This window comes from Lepidochelys kempii, chromosome 1, assembly GCF_965140285.1.
Source record: "Lepidochelys kempii isolate rLepKem1 chromosome 1, rLepKem1.hap1, whole genome shotgun sequence".
Lineage (NCBI taxonomy): Eukaryota > Metazoa > Chordata > Testudines > Cheloniidae > Lepidochelys > Lepidochelys kempii.
Genome location: NC_136380.1, coordinates 276,353,091 through 276,377,795, shown reverse-complemented (window position 1 = coordinate 276,377,795; position 24,705 = coordinate 276,353,091). Strand labels below are relative to the sequence as shown.

The 24,705-nt window shown below is 37.3% G+C and overlaps 1 protein-coding gene across 1 annotated transcript in view; it reads left to right on the top strand.

The window, feature by feature from the left end:
• The window catches only part of LRRIQ1 (leucine rich repeats and IQ motif containing 1), a 187,922-nt gene that overhangs the window by 85,164 nt on the left and 78,053 nt on the right, over positions 1-24,705 (top strand). Inside the window, exons 16-22 of the mRNA XM_073327613.2 lie at positions 726-1,208; positions 3,648-3,858; positions 5,628-5,747; positions 20,930-21,019; positions 21,879-22,000; positions 22,603-22,698; positions 23,080-23,165. Of these exons, the coding sequence (XP_073183714.2) occupies positions 726-1,208; positions 3,648-3,858; positions 5,628-5,747; positions 20,930-21,019; positions 21,879-22,000; positions 22,603-22,698; positions 23,080-23,165 (1,208 nt within the window). The remainder of the gene's footprint in view (positions 1-725; positions 1,209-3,647; positions 3,859-5,627; positions 5,748-20,929; positions 21,020-21,878; positions 22,001-22,602; positions 22,699-23,079; positions 23,166-24,705) is intronic.

Sequence of the window (24,705 nt, the reverse complement as noted above, 5' to 3'; positions counted from 1 at the left end):
CTACCAGTCACAAACCAGCAAAAATCCATGAAAACTTCACCAGCAGTCAGCTATGGAAGTGGGAGGCCACTGAGTAATTCTTTGAAACCAGCAAGCTGGTGGAGAATGGTAACCTGCCATAGTATTTTATTGTTGCATTTCTCCATTTTTTAATAGTCTTTTTATTCTCTTTTAGACCCTCACTAGACATTGAGGCTTGTTGGTTGGAGTCTGAGTTTTGTTAAGTTCTGCTCTAGATTCAGAAATATGTAGTACCATCTTTACTTTGTCTTGCTTAGTTCCTATTTTAGAATAGATTCGTAAGGTTATTGGTGTAAGTAAAATAGACTCAAATCCTCCAGAATTTGCTGCACTATGTGCTCCTAACCACACTAAAATTTTCAGTGAAATAGATACCCCAGTACGTATTTCAAACCTAAAGTCTGAAAACAGAGAAAAAATAATTTTCTAATCAAGCTACTGGCTTAGTAAAATAAACAAACTAATGTGTGTTAGTGTATTCAAGATACTGGAAAAATAAAGAGGGGGAAAGAAACCATTTAAGAATATCATAAATTAGCAATTAAAGCAGGAGTCATTTAGTACTCAGTGTTCACAATGTTATGTGTGTGCTAAACTCATCCAATACGTGGCTTATGTACGTTAGAAAATAAAGGCATGCTTGATTTAAAAATATAATTCCAATTGTCTGAAATAAATGTAACTGCATTTTTATCTTTCTTCAGAAATGCTTCTGCCTTGGATGCTGCACAGAGTCAGTGCTGGTATTTTAAGGAGCTGATGAAACTTAGTAATGAACACCGATGTGCACATGAATATGGAGACCTAAACATCGCTGACAGAGATGAACCAGAAGCACAGCAAGATCATTTGAAGCAAACAGCCACCGACAGGCTACAGCAAAATAACCTCTTTATCGCTGGTGCAAAGGAAAATAAGCAGGGCTTGTTGAATCCTTCTGAAAGATGGATTACTACACGCCACATTCAGCCTATGTTCATTAACTCCTCCGTACCTGTGCCTCAAAAAAAAAGTAATCAAGAGCACAAAATAAAGAAGAAGAGTACTGAATGTTGCATCAGTCACAAAGGGGAGCACAAAGATAACAGAAAAATATCAACCCCCAAAACAAGAAACACATTCAGAGAGACAGTCATTGCAAGTAATGAGGGAGAGAATCTCCAATATGTTGAGAACAGTGTGGAAAAGTAAGATATAAATGTCAAATATTTGCCATAAAAACCCAGTTCCATTTCTGCATAAATGTAATGTGGAAAGTTAGTTTTCAAAATAGTTTCCAATGGGATACAAACTTACAACTATTATGTTCTATTAAGGGCTTGTCTACACAGCAAGTTACTGTGCTGTGAATCTACGGCGCACTAGTTTGCCATGCAGCAGCATCCTGGGTGGACCACAGTGAAAGTCCTGGAGTGTGGCTTAGCATTCTTCTACTTCAAAGTGCAGTATGCTATATATTACACACAGGCTTTCTGTGCCGTAACTTGCCATGTAGAAAAACCCTTTGTCTTTTCTGTTCACCTCCTATGTACTTTTTTAATAAGAAGTTTTAACTCTTATTGTCCCCTAATCATGGTTAAAATTAATATCCTTTATGTATGACAGTTCTGTGATATTTTGTCAGTGATTGCATTTAAAAAATATTTTAAAAATATATTCGAATTGAAAACTGCGTGAAAAGTAAGGAGAAAATTTTAAATGTGACTTCTATCTAACTTTTCCTTTCTTGGTACTAAATACATGAACCCTCTGCCTAATTGTATAAAACAATAAGAAACAATAGTGTAGAGGTTTTTTTACCATTGTTAGTAAGATTTTTTTTTTCTGAACTTCATTAGGGCTCAGTCCTAATCTGTGCTGAGTTTACAGTTGAGCAGGTGGGAGGGAAAGGTGGTGATAAAACTGTTTCTCCATTCTCCTGACCCTAGGCCAATCACATGCAGCTGTGCTGACTGAAGAGCCAACTATCTGTCCTGCCTTTGGCATTCCCAACCTGCCTCTTTCCATCTTATACAAGAGGGGTTGGGGAGCATAGAGCCAGCTACACTTGATTTGTGCCATCTAAGGATTCTCCTGTGTGAAGTGGAATGCTCTGTTGCTGTTTAGGGCAGTTTTCTAGCTGCTTTGTAGTGACTCCAGCTACACAGGTAGAATGGGAGGTGAAGATTTGGTCCTATGTACATAAAAGTTCCGGTATGACAAGGTGTCCAGTTTCAAAAATACACTGTACATGTACAAGCCTGGGGTACATTGTGAGGGGCAACACTGAAAGGTATGTTCCTTCGGTTTCCTTAGAAGTACAATATGCAGACATCATTCCCTGTGTTTTAGGGGGTTTTTTTTGTTTTTGGTTGTACGTGGGAATCGATTAATTTATTATGAATGTATGCATTGAGAAGGACTGCAGAATTCACAATGGACTCCAGTGGAGATGAGCGGGAGCATAGTAGCCCATTATGAAACCTTAGTGTTTTTGAAAATCTAAATCCTTTTCTAAACGTTGCATTTAAAGTTTTTTAGTTAATCTTCTGATATAAATATTTCAGGAATTCTGCTGTTAGAAAGCCATTCTCTTAACTGTGAGTTGCACCCAGTGGTGGAACATTTTTTATAGTGGAGGTGCTGAAAGTTATTGGACAAAAGTGTAAACCCTGTATGTGATAGAAACTACTTCAAATCAGGGGTGCTACTGCACCCCCAGCATCCTTAGTTCCCCACCCCTGGTTGCGCTTGCTCATCAGTACTTAAGCAAGGTTTTAAAATATACTTTTTTGTGGTGATATCAATTATTTTTAAAAATTTCCCAAGTATTTTCTTAAAAGTTAAGATTTTTAAAAAGCCACATATTTTCCATTTGATATTTACTTATCTCTGAGTTAACGTGTTGACTTCAGAATATTCCTGTGGGAGGTTGTGACTTGTTTTAGAGTATCTGTTTCACTGTAAGCTGCTTCACATTTTAAGCAGCTATACCTAAATAAGAAGAAAAATATAACAATATAGAATTTTTGGGTGTTTCTCAGTTCTTCTGCCTTTTCGTTGGTTTGTTGATATAAGAGATGCTAGGGTTTTTTTCTAACATTTTGAGATAACTTAGAACTGCCATTAGACATTAACTTCTCTGTAAAAAAATTATCTGCAGATCACTGTAGGGAGCATGTGCCTTGATTTCTTGAATTCCCCAAACCTTTAGAAAGCAGCAACCATTTGACAGATCTGAATAGTCTGATTGTAATATAATCAAGACTGTTTTATAGCATTTAAATTAATAACTGTACTTTTTAAACAATAAGCAAAATGGAACTTGAACAATACTTTAACCACTAGGATTGCCGTATGAAATTATAAACTATATGATGATTGCCTAAGCCTAACTACATGGCACCCCATACATAGCTGTTTTAAATCATTGTGGAGATTTAAAAGCATCCCTAATGTATTACTTTCTGGAATAGTCTTGTTGTTTAAAAAGTAAAAATAGGTAGAAGCTGAAAATGCGTTTTCCAAGAGTCTCAACCATTGTGTGTGGATAAACACATGTATGCATAATATCTAATGGGGAACTTCTTTATCATTACTGGTAGTGTCTTCAGTTCCATAAAACTTTCTTTTTCTGGTGTTGATAGCTTGGCAGCTACACTAATCCAGTCATATTGGCGAGGCTACATAATTCGCAGAGATATTAATTTCTGTGCTAGACTACATATGGCAGCAACAGAGATCCAGTGTGCTTGGCGGAAGTACCGTGCCAGGAGAAACGCTGTCTACTGCAAAAAAGAAAGTAATCAACTCACAGATGCTATAGAACAGAAGCATAAAGCTGCTACCCTTATTCAGGTTGGTTTGCTACAGTGTTCTGTTCATTTGTTACAGTTAGACTTAGTAAGGAATGATCTGATTGATTAGCTGTATTTATAAGTAATGTTCATTCAGTTTTTTCCTTGAACCAAACAGATGATTCCAGCAGAAAACCCTTTTTTTTTTGTTTAATAAAATCCTGTATAAGCATCACAAGTTTTTGTCTTTTACAAAATACTGATCGGTTAAATTAGTTGATGCTTGATTTTAATTTTACTGGGGTGACTTAGGAAAATAATGCTATGTACCCTGAACATTCTAAGTTCTAAAATCTGTATAGTCCTTTTTAAATTAAAGGGACATTGCCAGAATGTTTAGCCTTATGTAAACCCTATCTTGAAAGTTATTCCATATTGTGTGTGTTGGGTGAAAACATCAAAGGTACCTAAGTGAGTTAGGATCTTAAGTCTCATTTTCAAAAATACCTTAGGCACTTTGAAGCCTAAATCTTATTTAAATATCAATAGGATTTAATCTACTAAGTATCCTACTTTAGAAAATTTTACTGCTTGCCTCATGGATTTCATCACATTGTGGCATCTGCTCAACGTGACTTGTCTTCTGGGAATGTAGAATGGGTGTCAGGAAAGGACCAACATTGTGGGGAAATGCTGTCTTTTCCTTCTCTCTGAATTCTAGAAATGGGCTCTCCAAGCACAGGTCACTTACCCATGAGGATGCCCTTTCCTGCCACATGTGCTCTGGAAGAGTTGAGGCTATAACCCAATCTACAAGCTTTTAACCCAGCCAATCATAAGTGCTATGGTATTCCTGATTTAACTTTAATTGTATGTTCCTAGTAGTTAAAGCCCAACAGAGTAACCAGTAGGAAAGCAGATCTTCAGTCTCAGCATTTCATTATGTTTATGATAAATCATTAGTTTATGGCAGCACACTGCAAATGATAAGGCAAAACAGATACAGGGCTATTATTTGCACATAATTTTTGAGAGGGAGGAGGAAATGGCAATATCCTCTAATTGATACAGTATAGGACATTCTCAATGAGCAAGGAAAATTGCTATCCAAGTTCTAACACTGTCTACCATAAAACAGGAATTTCCTTTTAAAACCATGATCCATAAAACTACAGTTATAAAAAATAATATTCCCATGTATAATGTACCTTTTATCCTAACGTATCCAGTATGTCTTTGCACATATTCCTAATGACTTGCATCATGTTCTGGTATATAAGTGCTCATTCTTTTGCTGTATGTTCTTTTTTTACCTAGATGATGATAAAAAGCCTCTTTCTTAAAAAAAAGTAGAGTAGACAGTAACTGTGAAGATGTGGTTGACTGGTTTAGGTTAATTACATGAAATGACAACAACAATTGCCACTTGTAACCACTGAAAATTTGGTATAAGTGTGTTTTTATTTTTGTTCTCAGTAATTTGAAAGTGAACACTCAACTTTTTGTTATATCTTCTTCCCCCTCAGCTTAGAATAGGCCCTGTAGGAATTGTCAAATAATTAATTAGTTGACCTAGGTTTGTAGTTGAGGGAGTTTCAAGATTCCATTCTGCTTACTTGAGGAAAACCTCTTGAGTATTCTGAGCTTTAGACATATGCTGGCATTTAATTTGTCTTGTAGTTTTAAATGTCACATAAAGTTCAAAAAACAGATCATTGAGCTATTAAACCAAGGTCTAAGATGTTTTATCTTCCTAATGGGATAACATAGAGAATCTGGATTTGGGTTTGATCTATGGCCTTGTATAACATGCTTTAAATTTTTGTTTAGGCATTTTGGAAGGGTTTCCTCTTGCGGAAGAAACTAGCCAGTGCTCTTGCAGCTGTTAAAAGTGATGAAGTGGAAGATGACTATGAAGAAGTAAATGTGGATGATTTTACATTTGATGAAGTAAGCACAGTTGTTAACATAAAAGCTCGCCTAAAACAACAGTAAACCTACCTACATTAGAACTGTATGTTGGGTGTCCTAGATATTCCGAGAGAGTGAGAGACAGTTACATTTTGTGTATATAATTCATTTAAATGTACTTGTTATGGATTATTGGATTCCTGGTCACATTGATGTTCCAGTGCTACTATGCTTTTAATGACATACCCACCGTGGAACCTTATCTATTTCTAGAACCTGAAGGCAAATAAATGGATCGAGCAAGTGGTTCTTTTTGTCCAAAAATGTGCAGTTTTGTAACCCTTTTAATAATATTTTATACCCTGTGGGGTAAAAGGTACAATGTAGTTTCAAAAATATTACAAAACCATAATTTTTGGAGAAAATATGGATTGGCCTTGACCCTCACAAGTGGTCCCCAGGTTCCCGAATAGGTGTGATGTCACCAACATAGTAATCAGTCGGGTCATTTGGCAGATTGGGAGCTATGACACTGATGGATGCAAACTTCTAAAAGAAAAACATATTTGAAATTAAAGGAAAATAGATCTGCTAATTAACATTAAGGGATAACTAAATAAATAAACAAACCACCACGATCAACAACAGGATGTGGAGAAAGCTGCTAAACGATTCAGCAGTCTCACCTGTCTTTTGGAAAATGACAAGGAGGATCAGGGTCCTTAATACAAGAATAGTTAATGAAGAAAGGGATAGTGAAATTGGGAAGGAACAGGCTAAAGAAGCAGTACTCCAGAACGTCCATCTGCAGTACCACAGGAACTACACCTCTATCCCGATATAACGCAGTCCTCGGGAGCCAAAAAATCTTACCGTGCTATATAGGTGAGACCGCGTTATATCGAACTTGCTTTGGCCCCCCCTGCTCCTTGTCCCCTGACTGCCCCAACGGCTATCCACACACCCTGCCCCCTAACAGGCACTCGCCGACAGCGGCAGGAAGCGAAGCAGCCTGGCCCCAGCCCGCTCCACTCCGCCAGCTCCCAGCCGCGGCACTCCACTTCCTGCCGCCTGTGAGTGTGGGGAGGTTGGAGAAAGGACGCCCCCTGCGCTCACTGGCAGCGGGAAGTGGAGCGACACGGCCCCAGCCTGCTCCGCTTTCCTTGCCTCCAGTGTCGCTCGGGGTGGGGGAGGTTGGGGAAAGGTCCCATGCTCACCAGTAGCGGGAAGTGGAGCAGCCCAGCCCCAGCCTGCTCCACTCTGCCAGCTCCCAGCCACGGTGCTCAGCTTCCCACCGCAGGTGAGTATGGGGGGCATCCTTTTCCCAACCTCCTCTCATTCACTGCTTTACCACGTTGTATGCAAACCCGTGTTATATCGGGTCACGTTATATCAGGGTAGAGGTTAATTGGAATAATTGTCAATAATATTGGCAGTTCAGGGAGGATAAGTGAAGTTTCAGAGGACTGAACTTGAGCAAAAAATATTCATTTTTAAGAGATGACAAAGATCACCAAAGGAATTACAGAGCAATAAAGTAAAGTTCAAAACCTGGTAATTGATATATAAAACATTTAGGCAATGTTCTACAGCATCTAGGGAATCGAACAACTGCCAACAGCCAAATCTTTTCACTAAACATGGAAAAGGAACCTTATGCAACATCATCTTCACTTTCCTGCAAAACAACAGAAACTCCTCTTGGAAAATACTTGCACGGTTGGGGCTCTGTTTTTGGAAGCAGTTGGCAGAGTAGACTCCAGCAAGGATTTAATTGTCGCTCAGAGCCAGTCAGAGGGTCATTTCAGGGGAGAATTAATCCAGTGTGAATTAAATACTACACAGTACAGCCTACCACACTTCTGGAAACTGGATGGAAACTGAGTATCTGTAGGAGCAATTCTGGATGAAGAAAGTTACTCACCTGTAATTGGAGCTCTCTGAGTTTTCTGCACATCCTCATTCACTCACCCTGCTTTCCTTGTCATGATTTCAAGTACAAGAAAGGAACTCATTGTGGCTGGCTCCATGGAACTGTATATGGCTTTGTCATGGACATTTGGATCTGGGTGAGCCGTGATGTACTGTATGGAGCTCATGAGTGCTTGCAAAAGTCCTGTGTTAAAATCCCACCATAACTTCAAAAGGGAGGTTGAGATGACTTACTTCTGATGTGGTTAACCCCTCCTTGGCCAGAGATCACGTGTTCTTAGGGCTTATAAAATATTTTTGCCTTTGCCGTGTATCAAAATGGAACTGTACCAGTATCTAGTGACCTGAGGATCAGCCACCTTTTGAGGACCCAAGTTAGAGTTGCACTGGATTAAACAAAACAGGAATGGTGTTTATTATATAGACATACAATTTATTACTTATGACTTGGAATAATTTTTAACAATCAAAATTAGTTTTTCTTCAGTCTTTGAGTAGCTATAAACTTTTCAGGGGTATATTTTCAAAAGGACAGCCACCCTTTTGAGAGTGCAAATCAAACAGAGGCACAAGTACCCGGAAATAATTTTGCGGGCATAAATGGGGGTTTGAACCAGCAGAGTAGGCTTAAATTTTACCTTTTAATGTTTGGGATTTTAAAACGTATCCAACATAAAGAGCAACTGTGTTGTTTGCTCCCATCTTTCTCTCAAATAATACTCAATACTAGAAAGTTGCAGAACTTCCTTTCTCACACAGGGAGGAAAATATCTGTTCACGTATATCAAAGAAGGGAAAGGCACATATGTTGTATTGCATTTTACACCCAGTGAACCAGATCCTTATTTAGTGTAAATCAGTGTAGTTGCATTAATGTCAGTGGAGCTATGGCCTTTTATACCACATGGAGATCTGGCCTGGAATCTCTCTTTATTCCAACTATTATAGTATTTTTCTAAAATGAATAACAGTGGTGTTTATAGCGTGTATTCCATATCAGAGTGCTATCATGTCATTACCTGAATATTCTTAATAGTTGCTCATCTAGGTGCAAATACAGAGTCAAGCACCTGGCCTGAATGGCCAGGTCAGGCACAGAACAGATGTAAACGGGAGGAATCTTTCTACCCCTCCCAGGGTCATGGAGTGATTACTTCAGGCTAGGAGGCAAAGCAGTTTCTATGGCATGTTACAAAGTGAAAAGGCAGGTGAGGATTCATGCAGTGATAGATCCTTCCACTTTGCCTGTTTCTCAGTACAATTGCATCAGGAGGCCTTGCACAGCTGCAGTGAGCATGAGGTGCCAATTCTTTGCATTCAGCTCATCCTTCTGCAATAGACCTGCACTAGCTCTGTTGTCAGGGGAGTCACTGAACTCATGGAGGCGGGAACTGGAATTGAGTCTAACCCTAAATTCACATATTTTTGTGTCCAATTAAAATTAGTATATTTTTGTATATTGATGGTATATTTTGCCTTTAAAGGGTCATCCAGAATGTATAAATATCCAGAGATCTGTCACCTCAGTTATTTAACATGGTCACATAATATTTGGTACATTGACTGGTGGGGAAGAAGACTTCTGTAACATCTGTTTTCAAACTCTAGGAGTGCTTTCTCCCTGCCTGGCTGCTCCAATGATTGCATTCTGGCTTACTAATATGGGTGACCCTCTATTTCTTCTGCAAGTTCCTGTCCATATTAACTACTCTTCTAGGTGTTCCTGTACATCAAGGACAAGAAATTCTGTGTCTGGAATGATTGAGGGTTTTATACATCTTTGCTGTCATGCTTTTAGCATCTATACAATTGAAATGCCAAGAGATACTATAGTAAGCTTCTCCATCCAGTTGTCTGCCATTAATTACCCAGAACTCCCATTTAACCCTCATATAGATTTATCATAATCTGCTCCCTTATATAAATTTATCATGGCATGTATGATATCGTTATATAGATGAGGTAATGTGGGGTCTAGCTAATCTTTTCCAGCCCATAGCCTAGGGGCTTTATATATAGTTGCTTCTAAAGAGTCAAGAACTTTGGGTTACACTCTTACTAAAGTACTTGGAGATCTGTGTGCCAAGAATGTGCTAATTGTATCAACATCCATTTCCATACTCTGTGAGAAGAGGTCATCAATGCAGCCAGTATTGTAATTGGCTTTAATATCAATACTTTTTAGAGGGACAAAGGAGGAAAGTGAAGTGTCAATTTCCTTTCTTTCTCTCTCCACACAAAAATCCATATGTATCTCATTGTTTGTAGCTTGGCTCATGAAATCCTTTTAGTTTTAGAACACGGGATATCTTCTAACCCACAGGCTAAATGTGAGGAGAAATTTTATTCATCATTAATTCATTTGTTTTTAAAGGAACATGGATATTTAATGTAGCAATAATAGAAAAGAATGACCAAATTATTTCAAAATAAAATCTAATAAATAACAAATTCTTGCTTCCAATTGAAGCTCTTGTCTTTGAGAGCTGTCCTGGAGAATTCATAGATATATTCAGCATCAGCTTAAACTTTAGAAGCATTCACTTTTTCCAATCTTAAGAAAAGTGATAAAAGAAATATTTGAGAACATTACTAAATGAAACAATCCTCTCTTGAAAAATAATTACTATTATCTTCTTACGAAATAGAACAATGTTACACAGCTCTTAAACTATTGATTTGTCATGCAACCTTTCTTTCCTAAGCCTACTTAGGACTTATCCTTCATGTTGCAAACTACCTGGAAGTAAGGAGACAAAGATGGCTTGTCAGTCACAGCTGCTATAAGTAGCTCAACCCACCCACTTTCTCCTCACTGTTTTTCCTCTTTCTCCTGGTAGCCTGAAGTGTATACCTTATTTCTCTAAGCCTTTTCCCCCCTCTTATCAGTTCTTGAGCTCCTAAAGGAAGAGGGAAGGAAGGAAGGAACAAAAACCAAATGATGTTAGGAACAAAACAGGCAGAATATGTGCATCTTGTAACCATGTGCATTCTTTGACTGTAAAGAGTCCATAAGTTTTGTCAGGTTCTAATAATTTATTCCTGTGATTCTTAAAAGGGAAAAAAGACATCACAAATCTCCTTATGGAGACTATGCAAATACAGTATTATCTTTGCTTACAAACAGGCAGATTTCCCTGGCCCTGTATCAATCAAGTCCTTCAGTTTTAGGCATGACTGCACCTTGGGTTGAGGAGCCAAAAAAGCTGTTGATATGGCTTTCTGTGGGTCCGTACATTAATTGTTTATTTTGTACCCTCCCCCCACAAAAAATAAATTTTGACACACGAACAGTGACAATTATTGATCTGCAGGGGTGACTGTCCAACAGAGAGACATTTTGGAGGGCCCAGCATTTGGAGGTTCTCAAAACCTCTCTAAACAGAGGTAGATTGAGTGCAGATCTCAAAAGAATAGTGGATCCAAGTCCTAGACTGACAAGACACTCGGGGACCAACTGTTTTTAGAGCTTCATAGGACTCGTTTCTAAAGAAGAGTTGAAGCCAGGAGGCGCAGAATGTGGGGACTCAGGTCAAGGCAGGTGGCTAGCAGTGGGTCTTATGAAGATAGATCGTCTTAATAATTAAGTATCCTGTGTCCACCTTAAGCATCTTACATTGTGATTTTCAAAAAACCAGGAGCCTAAAACTATGTTCTGAAGTCCATATTTAGACACTTAAAAAGTAGCCTGTCTTTCAAAAGGGCAGAATGTGCAACCGCACTTCAATTTTGAAAATCTCTGCCTTGGGCAATACCTCAACATTTATCCTGTTCCACTATTAATTTTTCTCTCCGGCTTCTCTTCTTCTGATAAAGCTGCAGCCTCCAGCAATTGTAGCATATTCTCTGGTGGTGATATCCCATATTGGACATCTGGAGGTCAATATACTCTGAGTTATGTTTAATAGAGAAAGCTCCAAGTGCAATATTATTTAGATACAGAAGCTTTGTGGTCTTGCCACAGTCTAACAAAGCTGTTGTAGTTTGAGTTCCCTAGCTTTATTTACAAAGTTAGGATGTGTGGGAGATTTGGTTGCGTGGGCACATCACCTGGAACGTGTAGGGACAGTGGTCTGGTTGGGATCTTGTAGAGAGCGGTGGAATCAGAGGTAAGAAGGCAGCAGGATTCTGGGAGCCTTTGGAAGGAAGACTGTGTGGGGATCTTGGAGCCTTCCAGAGGAGGGCTGAAGGTGCCAAGAGCTGGGGATTCTTGAGGTTGCTGAGAGGGTGGGATTGGGAACTTCAAAAGGGTTGGGTAAGCATCCAAGCATTTCTGGTGCTTATGTGAACCAAGTGTAACCTCTGAAGCTTATGAGGTTCACTCATCTGTACTTTGTAGTCTTTTATTCAAAACAAAATGTAGGAATTGGCTTCTGACCCATAACTTCCTTTGAGCACTATCAAGCTTAGGGCACAAAGCACATTTTGGAGAAAAGTTATGTGTATGTCATGAATAACTTCTGTAACACTATCATAAGACTTGACCTCTTTGGAGTTAAGTATGGAGTGTTTTCATTTGTAAAAATTCCAAGGTTCTGGAGATTGTTTTATTTTACTCATTTACTTGCATCCTCGTTCATATACTGAGTAGTCAGCTAATTCTACACAGTCCTAATCATATTTATTTAAAAAAAAAACCACAGGCAATAGGAATAAGAGTGAAACCAATCATTAGAATGATTGTCTAGGGTTACTCTAAGGATTTTGGCAAATGACATTTGGCGCAAGCATTCACAAATATGGTCCTGCGTTAAGATTTTCTCAGCAAAATGTTATCGTTTTTTTCATTGTGTCCACTTACAAGAGAGAGATACAGAGGATTATGCCACTATAGCTGTACTTTTCTTCTAAATTAACTCTCTCTTAAAGGAATGTTCTGTAATAATTACTCTACTTTCTTATGTCTTTAAAATCTCTTGAGATCCCATGAGAACAATTCACTGTTGTGATATTTCTTTGGAATTCATACAACACCTCTCTCTACTTTTCTTGGCTGGAAATATTGTTTGGTTTTAGCAATTAGAATAGTGTTCTAAAATAATCTCAGTTAGTAGTGGTTCAGAGTTGTTTCTGAATCCAGGTATAGCAGGTTTCTAAAGCTTCCTATTTTTGTAGATAGAGGTATGCAATAGCCTTTTTTCTGTAACCCTTATTTTTGTATTGCACACAAAGTTTTGCACAATTTTTATTAAATTTACATATCCTGATGATCTGTATTTTCCTCGCTTTGCTTTCAGAGTGGTTTGCTATGTGGTTTTACTTCATAAAATGACTGAGACAAACATAGCACTCCAAAATGCCATTTTAGTAGTGATTTACCTATGAAATGTGCTATGTTTACAAATGGAAATTTTTCTAACTGCCAGCCTTGCAAAACTCAACTCGGGATCCAAAAGCTGAATATTTTCCGTGGCATCTTCACTAGTCTGCGCTACAGAGATCTCCTTTGCAGATTCACCAGTGGAAGCTGAAGTGTTGGTGTCAGGCTATGCTGCTTCCTCTTACTGGTCAGGCATTCTACATCCAATGGCAGAGATAGTCATCATGCTTCAAGCTCGCCCACTACAAACAAAAGTGTATACCCATTTTGCTAGCATGTAAACAGAATTAACCTTTCTCCATTCTGATTCTATCTAAGGGACGTTTTTTAAAAGCAACTTTGGAACTTATAGGAATCTTGCTTTAAGCACACATGCTCATTTTCTCTTTCTCAACTCCTCCACCACAAATAACAGCAGAGCTAAGGAAGAAGCATTGGTCAAAGGTTAAAATGCTCTTCTTACCTGCTTACTTCTACCAAATAGAATAGGTGAGGTATCAGGAAAAGTAAAACCAACAGAAAAAGGCTACATTATTCTTATTGGCTGCAATTCTAAGATTCTATCCATGTATGTGATTCATCAATAGAACTGTTGGAGGAAAGATGGAACTTGTGGGACAAATTGATTTAAAACAACAATTCAGGATGATAGCTTTTATAAAAATAATAGGGCCTGGTCCACCTAGTTGCACTGTTTTTTATGCTTGTGTAACTCCACTGACTAAAAGGTGTTTGGACTAAGGTGTAAAATCAATGTAATGCTGAGAAGTATCAGGCCCAATATGTACAACTTTTTGTAACACATAATTCATACGGCCTCAACTTCCAACTTTTATCCAATCTTTTTGTTTGACAAAATTAAAATCTTCCCCCTTTTAATGAAAGTTGTAGCAAATCTGCCTGAGGACACATCTTCAGTACATGTAAATAGGTGTAGCTCCATTGGATTCAGATGAATTTATACTAGCCAAGAGTTTGGCCCTGAATGTCTAAATATGTTTGGCTTCCTGATTCCAAATTAAGCTATACAGGAGAACTCCTGTTGCTTTCTTGCTCTGGAAAACTAGCCTGTAGAGTAATCTTATTTATCAAAATTCTGGGGATGAAAGAGAACTTTAAATGCACTAAAAAAATTCAGATCTCTAATTTCAAAGGCAGCTTTCATTCACAGTCAATCAGCAATATATAAACAACTGGGAAAGAATAGTTCAGGGCTCTTATGCCAGGAAACCTGTGAGTTATAATTGCATGTTTTCTTGCAACTTTTGCAAGTACTTAACTTTACAGAGAAGAACTTTGTATCAGAGATACTAAGATTCTTGCAGAAAACAAAAGCTAGATTAAGTGGTGAAAAGGTTTTGTCTTGGAGGATTGAATGGTGGTGTGGTAAAATCAGGATGAAGAGGACATTCATTACCTAGAGATGATGTGAAAAAGGCATGGTGACAGGATTGGGAACTGGAGATGAATGACCTCATTGGCAGAGCAGAAGGCAGGGAAACTGATTAGACAAAATCAGAGGTATAGACTGGAGCTGAATATAGAACAGCCTTGAGTTAAAACAAGCAGTGGATTTAGCTGGTAGGCCTGTGAAACTGTAAAGAGAGGCTGTTTCTTAAAACAAGATTTTACTCATTGCCTTCTTTCCTTCCATTCTTCTCATGCCACCGTCACTCCCACAGGCCAACAGGGCACCTGAATTCAGAATAACTGTCAGAATAATTGTTTTCATTGCTCTGTTTACATTTGGAGAATTCCAGCCAGTCACTCCCAAATTTTGGTTTTGAAGCACAGTATAAACAGAAATATGACAATTATTCTGGACAACCCCATGCTGTACTGTAGGCAGAGAAGGAGTTAAATGAGGGGGAAGAGAGTGATTGAGGAGGTCAAAGGGATTTTCTACTTTTAAAAAGGTAACATTCAACATTTTGAACAGCTCTCTTGTAGGTTTTTTTTCTTCCCATATAATATGTAGCTATTTAAGTGAATATTTAAATGAATTGACTCTACTGTCTAGAATTTCAGTAATATATTACGGGATTAATAAAAATATATCTTGGGACATAGTTAGTACTTGTAAACAAGAAGAACTGTCAAGCTATTATAATAACTGAATCATGGGCTAAATCAATTTAGAAGCCGTAAAGCTATTGTGTGTTTGTAGGCAGGAGTTTAGGTTAATACATTAACTTGAAGAATCCTTACGTAGTTGTTTGTTTGAAATGCTGATTTATTTAAATATTTTGAGACTCTTCCCTCCCTTTTCTCCTGTCAACCCAACCTCTCCCTAATTTGTTTTTTAGTTGTGGGTTGTTTTTATATTTTTGTTAACCCTCCTGCTCCACTTTGCTCCTGGAGAAGACTATGGTCCAATCCTGTCCAAAACTATGCATGTGCATAACTTGACTCACATGAGACCTGTCCATTGATCTCAGTGGGGCTGCTCACAAGAGTAAAGTTACTCTGATGTATGTTTGCATGATTGGGACGTACTCTCCACCTCCCAGTAGGCCTAATCCAGCATATATTCAATGGACATTGGATCCAATGAAAGTAATTAATTTTTTTGTAATGCAGTTGTATTTTTATAAAAGATGAATTAGGACACCCACCTTCTCTACCCACTGCCTTTTCCTTCTTAAGAAGTCGCTGACCACCTCATCATTGCTTTTATTATTATTTAAGTTTATTTAAATTGTACTCAGCAGAATTCCACACTTTTATGTGCTGACAGTCATCTGGAAAGTGCTGAGCTCCCACAGCTCCCACTGACTAACACTAGAATTGGGGGTGCTCTGCACTTTGAAATGTTAAGTCCAAAATGAGGACTACTTAATAAAAGCAAGATATATATATATATATATAATGCTCTAGAAAGAGATATTGGGATTATTTTAGAATTAATAGATTAAAGGTAGGAAAGAATAGCTATATATGGAAAGGTTATGTAGTAAACTATGGAGTGGAAGAATTCACTGTTCATTTGGAATTCATTTATGAGATACCAGAATACTGGGGTAAAATAATCACAGGATTACATTCACAGAAGCTGAAAGAATGTGATGCAGTGAATCACTGAATGAAGTTCTTTATCTAATTGATATACCAAAATGTACTTACAGCATAAAAATTTTGTATTACTATAATATATATGTTCATTTTAATAGTTCTTGCAATATGAAGCAATGAGGAGAAAAAATACTGTATTTAATAAAGAATTCCATGAGCTAGATTGAGCATGAAGATATAATCTGGACATTCTTGTGCCCACTCCTGGTAAATCAGAAAGTGCAAACCTTTACTGAATATTACTCAATATATGTGTATTCTTTCTTGGAAAAACATGCCAACAAACTAATGTTAAAAGGTCAGACTGAAAGGAGGTTAACATAAAGAATTTATTTTGAGATTTAAAAATGTGCTAGTGTTTCTAACTTGCAACCAATTTATATATTATCTCTAGCCGCTGAAATATCTCATTTCTTTGCCAAATCTTCAGTTCCATTAAATGAAGCTTTGTAAATTTCATTCTTTATTTTGAAACAAATAGAACTAGATGTAAAATTCCAAGGGTATAATCCTGCAGCGAATTGTACATGAATAATTGACTTTACACATGTGAGTTAGGTCCATTGAATGGAATTTGCAAGCATGCATAAAGTTACTTGTATACATTTAGTGTTTTAAAATCAAGCGCTTAATTTGGTTTCAGAAATATACTTAATATTCAGCAGAGGCTCTTTGACGTACACACACTTCTCTAGTAAAAATGGAATTGGTGTTTTTTTATTTAGTCCATATAATCATGCTTTCTACTTTTTATACATCTTTAGTCTATCCCGGCTTGCATTTTTTTCCATCAGAGTATATCTTCAGTAGTATTGGGATCTAATTTTAAGACTGTTATCGAAAAATCTATTTGTGTATAAACTTTGGTTTAGATAGTTATACTTCAGTACTATATTTATGGGAGGACTATGAATAGGAGTTTCTTGAGCTTGGTGCTGTAGAAATCTCTAGGGATAAGCATAATAAAATAACATACATTTTGAAAATCAATGATGTGTTTATTGTTGTTGGCCAAAGCAAATGACATTTTAGTATATTTTTAATACACAGTACATTCTTAGTAGTGCTAAATGTGCTTCGTATTAACAAATCTGATCTTAATGATAAATCAATTGTCTTGGTAATGTTTTGTTAGTTACTGTACCTTTTATATCTTTGAATAATGCTTTACCATTCTGTACTGTGGGGTCTTTTTTTACCGGACAGCTTTAGACATTTTATATTTTACATACAATTAGTGAAACAAATGAAAACACAATTAAAATAGTAACTGATATAAAATTCAGTAAATGGTATAAACTGAATTTAAAAATTACAGGTTTCAGAGTAACAGCCATGTTAGTCTGTATTCGCAAAAAGAAAAGGAGTACTTGTGGCACCTTAGAAACTAACCAATTTATTTGAGCATAAGCTTTCGTGAGCTACAGCTCACTTCATCGGATGCATACGCATACACATCCGATGAAGTGAGCTGTAGCTCACGAAAGCTTATGCTCAAATAAATTGGTTAGTCTCTAAGCTGCCACAAGTACTCCTTTTTTAAAAAAATACAGTAAGGCTTCAATATGCATTTAAAAGCCAAAGAAAGAATATTAGTAAATAATGCATCTCTAGAACAAAGGGATCCAATCCATACTCCAGGCAGGGACCATACCAGCATCTAGTCTGGCCTCCTGCATACCACAGGCCACAGAGCTTCTTCACCCACCCATTCTGACAATAGGCTCATAATCTCTTGCTGAGTTACTGAAGTCCTCAAATCTTAAAGCTGTCTAGGCTTCTATGTTTGTTTTTGTTGACTGATTTCTGTAGCAAATGAGCTCAGTTTAGAGTAGAAACTTAAACTGCCAGGTCTACAAACTTGACTGGAGATGTGAGAGTCAAGCTTGGGTCTTATTCTGCATTAATAAATGTTTTGCAGAATCTCCTTTCAAATATGCCTGTGTACCACAAGTAGCTTCAGTGTGATTACCCAAGAGAGATTGATTAGAATTCAGTATTATCAGGAGTCAGGCACTGCAGCTATGCCTACTCAGTACTCCTGTCACCCTAACGAGTCATCTGGGCTGCCTGACAGACCATCCTGCCTGACTGGATGAGGCAGCCAGTAGGCCAGTTCTGAAGATCAGCAGGAGCTGTAGCTTGGTGACTGCTCAATGCACATGCACACAGACTTTCTGCCTCCTTGTGCTCGTCTGTCACCAACCCCTGCTCCTGCTCTGCTCCTCCACAGCTTCAGCCCAGGTCCTGCCCTGCATCCAGCCTTGTTCCCATCCTGTCCCTGCCTTGCTCCTCCCTCAGAACCTGCCCTGCTCCAGCCTTCCCTGACTTCTGGTAATCCAGTTCCAACACTCAGCTCTGATTCCTGACTGCAACACTGCCTCAACCCTTGGCTCTGGCATTTGGACACTGACTCTGATTCTGACCTTTGATCCTAGTTCTGGTCCTGTCTCAACCCTTGGCTCTGGAAATTGGAATCTAGCCACTAAGCCTGACTGCCTACTACCCAGTCTCCTGACAAATATGCAGAAGAAATAACAGACTCCAGTACACACTTACTTGTGTTGGCTTGGTACTACTAACAGAGAGGGAGGAGATTTTTGAATAAGAAGGCTATCATCTTTATACAGCTGCTTTTTGGAGCAGAACTTCTGGTGTCAGTGAGACTACTTCTGATGGTTGCAGGACTGGACTCAGGATGAATGAAGGGATGCTCATTTAAATAATTAGAAGTTTTTTTTCTGCTACTTAATTGAAGCTGAGTACAAATTAAAGAGGGCATGAAGAGTACTCATTTGTAAACTAATACCTATTTCCAAATGAGATGTTTGGTAGTCTCATTTAATGTTAAGAAAAATACGCAAATTTGACTCCCTCTAAAATTGTTCTTTTTGTCAAGATTGAAGAGACTTTTAGCTTCAGAACCTCTTCCCACAGCAGATAAACTACAAGGCCAACAATAAGTATATACTTGTAAAGTCTGATGGATGTCCTGAGATACCATTCCAAAGCTAGGAAGCAAGTTCTGTGTGGAAAATCTGGGAAGTTCCCAATTCTAGCTCTGCTGGTCATAGACCTATCAAACCTTGAATTAGTCACTGTTTCTGAGTCTGAACATTGTCCATCTTACATCTCAGATTGGTGGCTTCTAAGGTGTGGCGTGCAAAAACAGAATTCACATTCAGAGTGGCACTTTGAGGTTTTTTTTGTTTTAAAATGAGGGGTGGTTTGAAGCTGCTCACTGGTTAGGAGTGTTAGAATAAATTCCAAAGTGGGTTGATGAGTGGACAGAGGGCGAATGAGACCATCATAGGTGCATGATAAATTTATCTGGCAAATGTGTTTTGACTTTATCACGCTGATATTTCCTTAACATGCAACTGATGTGAAGGGGTTTAAAGGAAAACCTAAAAAACTTTGTTCTTGAAATTAAACGATAAATGGGAAAGAACAGCGATGCTACATCAGATATAAACGAAGAGGTAATAGAATCTGATCTAGATTTTAAAAGAAATTAAACCCCAAATACCAAATATGGCTAATTCCATCATATCAAGCTTAAGGAAATTATAGAAACGAGTCTAACATGGAAGAGTTCTTATGATTTAAAACTTGCCTATAAACTCTGAAAAACCTTGTTTCAGGAATTTTTGAGTAAGTATGGAGGAAGGATGATGATTCAGCATCATATAGTACATATAGATAAGAGCTGTTTTAAAATTAGTATAGTATTTGACCATCATCCAAGGTTACCTGTTCAAAATAGGTAAAATATGAACCTGTCATCTCCTCTTCAGAAAGAATCTGGCAGCACCCATCGTTCACCAACGTAAGATTATGCAAAGACTTGTAAAGCATGCTAGCCAATAAAGAATTACTGTAATCACGTCTTAAGGTATTCAAAGCTGGGAGTTCTGATGGAGGCAGAAATGAATGCAACCTAATAATATTCCATAAATGGGAGAAAGATGTTCTAGCCACATAAATTAGAGGTTTTTGGAAAAGGGAGTAGGATTAGAATGAACTGCAAGGTTCTTTGCTGCTGAAGTAGGAGCAATCTGAGTGTCTGAGTCTTCAGTAAGAGAAGCCAGACTCTTAGAGGTACTTACTTATTCTCATCGGGATGTGCACTTCTATCACTTGTTTAAAAGTGTTAAAAGAAAATATGGTAGAAAAAGTCAATTAAGTGTAAGAAAAAAGTTAGACTGGCTGAGTTTTAAATTAGGAAAAAATAAAATACCCTTCAGGATCTGATTCTGCGACCCTTGCAAGTTTGTTCTATTAGGCTATAAATCAGTTGGACTACTTTAGTGAATGTTTGCACATTTTGACACATTGATTTCAGTGGGACTCTTCACCAGATAAGTACAACTCAACATGAGAAAGGGTGACAGAATCAGGCATGCAAACAGGGATTTAAAATAATAATTGTTCAAAAAAAGCTAACAAGCTTCTCTGTGCCCTTTATATTAATATTTGAAAACTACTTTAGCTCTGTAGTTTTCTGTTTTAGTGGCTCTTATTTGCTTATTTTAGCAAAGTTGTTGGAGTAAAATAAAGAGAATTTGAGAAGAGGATAGAAACAGCTGAGTGAAAATAACTATTAATTGTGGATTTATATGTATCTTTTTGTTCTATTTCTACAGCACCTAGTACAATAGGGGTCTTGGTCCATGATTATGGTCCTAGATGCAATGATAATACAAACAGTAAATAATAATAGAAATCAATCCAATGCAGCACTTCAGAATTGTGACTGTGATTACATTGCAGGTGGCAATTCTGATATACAACGTGTACACATTTGAATCAATCTGCAAGACTTTAAAAGAGACTTTGTAGAAATTATCTAAACTGTTTTTATCAGTGCATTATTTGACTTTACTCATTCATACAGGCTGCCTTAGAGAGAGAATGGCTAGCTTTGGATTCCACCCGCTTCCCTTCAAAAACACTGCTGCTCACAAACCAGCTGCACTGGCCAAAGGTAACATGTCATGGAAACTTCTTAGTCTTCAGTCTTTGTTCATTCCTTGAGGATATGCTACACCGGGGTGATTAATACTTCAATTTATTGACTTGAAAAACACAATTACTTTTAGAAGCCTCTGACTTCCTCCTCATCCCCAGATGTAATTTTTCATGTAGCTTTTCTTTCATTTGCTTAAATTTTTCTTTATTTTGGATTTCTTTCAACACTTTACTTCACAGTAGCTCAAAAAAAAAAGATGATGTGCTTCATCTGCACATTTGGCAATGGATTAAAAATTGCTCGTTGACACAGTACTTTAAAAATACTAAAGTCTGCATTATATAGCAACAGCTGAGGACTTTCAGAACAGCTAAAGGTCACTGAACTGTAATATATGTGAGTTATTTGATAAACTTTGAAGTTTCAGCTTTCTGGGGTGTTTTTGTTTTTGTTTTAGGGTTTTTTTTCCATTTTTCTTCTGCTATATGCAAAGTATTCTTTAAAATATTTTTGCCTGGATTCAAATAATGGCTATTCATAAATGTATAGTGAGTTAAACTTTTTTTTGCTTTTGAGATATAATTAAACACACCATCTTTTTTGCAATATTCCATAGAGCATTTAGTTAATTGAAGAGAAGGTCTACGATGGACCTATCATGTTTTGACTATACCTCTGAAATACAAACAAAGGGCATGACTCTGCAAACACACTCATGTTTAAGTACATATGTGAGTAGCCTCATTAAAATCAGCAAGGCTACTCCTGTGCATAAAGTCAAGCCCATGAGTAAGCGTTTGTAGGATCAGGGCCAAAGTTACAATACTATTCACTGACTGTTTTTTATATATATATATATTCCTTTACTTACAAGTTTGCTAGGCCTCAACGTTCCGATCATAATTCATTTAATTTACCATGGCCTCCACATGAAGCCTGGCAGTGTGATGAGATACCACATTCATTGTCATCAGAAAACACCCAACTTAAGAGCAGGTAAGCCAAAATGATTTGCTTTTTTTATTACTACTTGTACCTGCTCTGGCAGGGACCAGAATAGACACTGGAAGAGTAATTAGTACTCCTCTTTGTGGTGCTTTTGCAACTGTTTGATTGGTAACCCAGATAATTACTGATTTGTAAGTAAATGCGCTCATTAAAACTGAATAAAACAAATACAGTCTATTAGGTCTGCAGTCGTTTAATGTGCATTTAATTAAAATATCAAAGTTCTAAGAATAAAAGGCTATAAATATGTAAATAATAAAATGTTAACAAAAAAAATCTTATAACGTAGGCCTTAACATACAGATATCTAACAGATAAGAATTTAAAAGTATTTCTCACAAGGCTGTATTCCTTTGCAGAAAAGGACTGAAATATACTTCATTGTAACTGAAATGTAAACATTCAAAATCAAGGGCAAACTTTTATTACTCCCAAAATTAAAGCCTTCTTGGAGTATTAAAATAGATGTTTTTATTTCTGAGTTTCAGAAGGCATAAATAGTTCGCAGAATAATAAAGGCTGCAAAGCCATCACACTATACTTTTACTACTGACCCAGGTTTCAGTATTGCTCTGCTACTCTTTTGTCAGGTCAGACAAGAGAGCTATGTCAGGTCTTTCTGACTTGCAACCCAGAAATAAGTTGTCTTTCAAATCGGAAAAAGAAGAGAAAATTTCAGAAGAATGGTATGTCCAAATCTATCCTATTGTTTTGTTTGTTTGTTTGTTTTTAATGTGAATTCTACACATCAGGAGCTGTAGATGTAGAGGCTTTTATAGGTACCCTGGTTAAGTAGGTATTTATTTCTAAATGTCAAAAATATTGTTTTAAACTTTTAACCGGCGTGTGAGATACCAAGTCAATTAACTACAATGTCTTAACTGGTTAAGATGAGCACTGCAAGCATCTGTGTAGTTCAGTATGTCAAGTATCATACATGAGATGTCCTGTGCTCTTGCTGTATTCTATGTGAAAGGTGTGGGGGAGGGGGAGAGAGAGAGAGAACACTGTGCACCTGATATGTGAAAATGTGTATATATTGATAGTAAAATATCACCTTCCCTTAGGGGTTTTAAAGATATTGCCACTGCACAGCTAATGCTGAAGAGGGCCCATAAAATGAAATCCAAGAAATCTAGTCATAAAAATCTAGGTAAGTCAACAGTTCTATTACAATATATGTTACATAAGAATATGTATAAAATGTAGAAAACAGCAGGTCTCTACTTCTTCATCTGAAAGCAGATTGTCACTTCTAGAAATTTTGCTTGTATTTTCTTAGATTGCTTCACATGTTAATATGAGGGGGGAGTAATGTGCTTCAGAAATGAACATATTAAATCATCATAAAAGGAAGTTTATTTTGTTTATATGTTAAATATATTAATATTTGAAAAAGTACTCTGGTGAATATTGAGAGGAATATTTGACAAGTGTATGACATGGGAACTTTGTTTCATTGTATTCTGTGTATTCCCTTTTCTAGATATAAAGTTTATATTTCTGTATTTTTGTGCTGCTTAGATTTTTTTTTCCTTCAGAAGAATATTTCAAAGGAAAAAAATGCTTGCTCAGTTCTCCTGCTCTTGATTATATTAGGTGCTATTTATATACATTTGTGAAGGTTTCACGGTTTTTGGTGTCTCTAGAATTGATCATAATTTGGCATTCAAGCTTCAGAGATGATTCTGTGAATCTTGGAAGGTACTTTCCTCTCTTTGCTGACTGATGCTAAAATTATTCCTTCCCTGCATGGTCACTTCTTGTGTCCGTCATAAGGATAAAATATCTTAGTTAATTATTGGTTGACACCTTTAAGTTCATTAGTCATGGTAGGCTGTCTTGAGAAATCCTTCCATTAATAATGTTTAACTCTTTGGTGATATGTTTGGAGCTCTCTCTGCTGGCTATAATGCATTTTCCATTACTGCATAACATGGGAAATCCCTGTTTTGTGTCAAGCGGTGGTTGTTTTTTGTTTTTTTTTTAAATTCAAGAGTATTTGCACTCAAGAGGGGAAACACAACTTACAGATAAAAAGGTAAAGTTAAGAAAAATTTGCAAGTCCCTCCTCCCCCAGCCAAGTACCAGCACCTAAGACTACTTATGACAGATAGATCTCTAGATTTCAACAAAAGGTACCATATAATTAACCTTTTCATTATGGATGGTTTTATATGCATTTTGTTCAGATGATTGGAGAGGGTTTTGTTTTGTTTGTTTATAGAAAGTACTGCTCTGGAAAAGTCTTCTAAGCACATGACCAGTGTTTAAAAAGTTAAAAAAACTTTATAATTTGAGTTGTTAGATCTGTATAGACCTGATCTGTTGTTTAGTTGCAAGATATCTCCTTCCATGACTACCCAGTAAGGAATCCCCTTTCCACATATTCCATCCAGGCAAAGGAGAGCGTTGATTTTCAGAGTGAGTGTCCCGTCACAGAAAATGCCCCCACCTTCAATCCCCTTTCAATATTGGGGCTGTTAGGTCAAGTACCTCCCTTCATCCTAATTGCTCTGGTACAGCATGGTGAAAGAGGCAGACTCTAAAGTAGTCAGATCTAAATGGAGCTTAACTTAAAACCAACATTTTCAGTTACACCCTGATCTGAATTGGACACTAGTGCAGATACTGAAGCACAGCTGTCAATCCCTCCTTGCCAGAAGCAGCACTAAGTGCATAATCAAGCAACT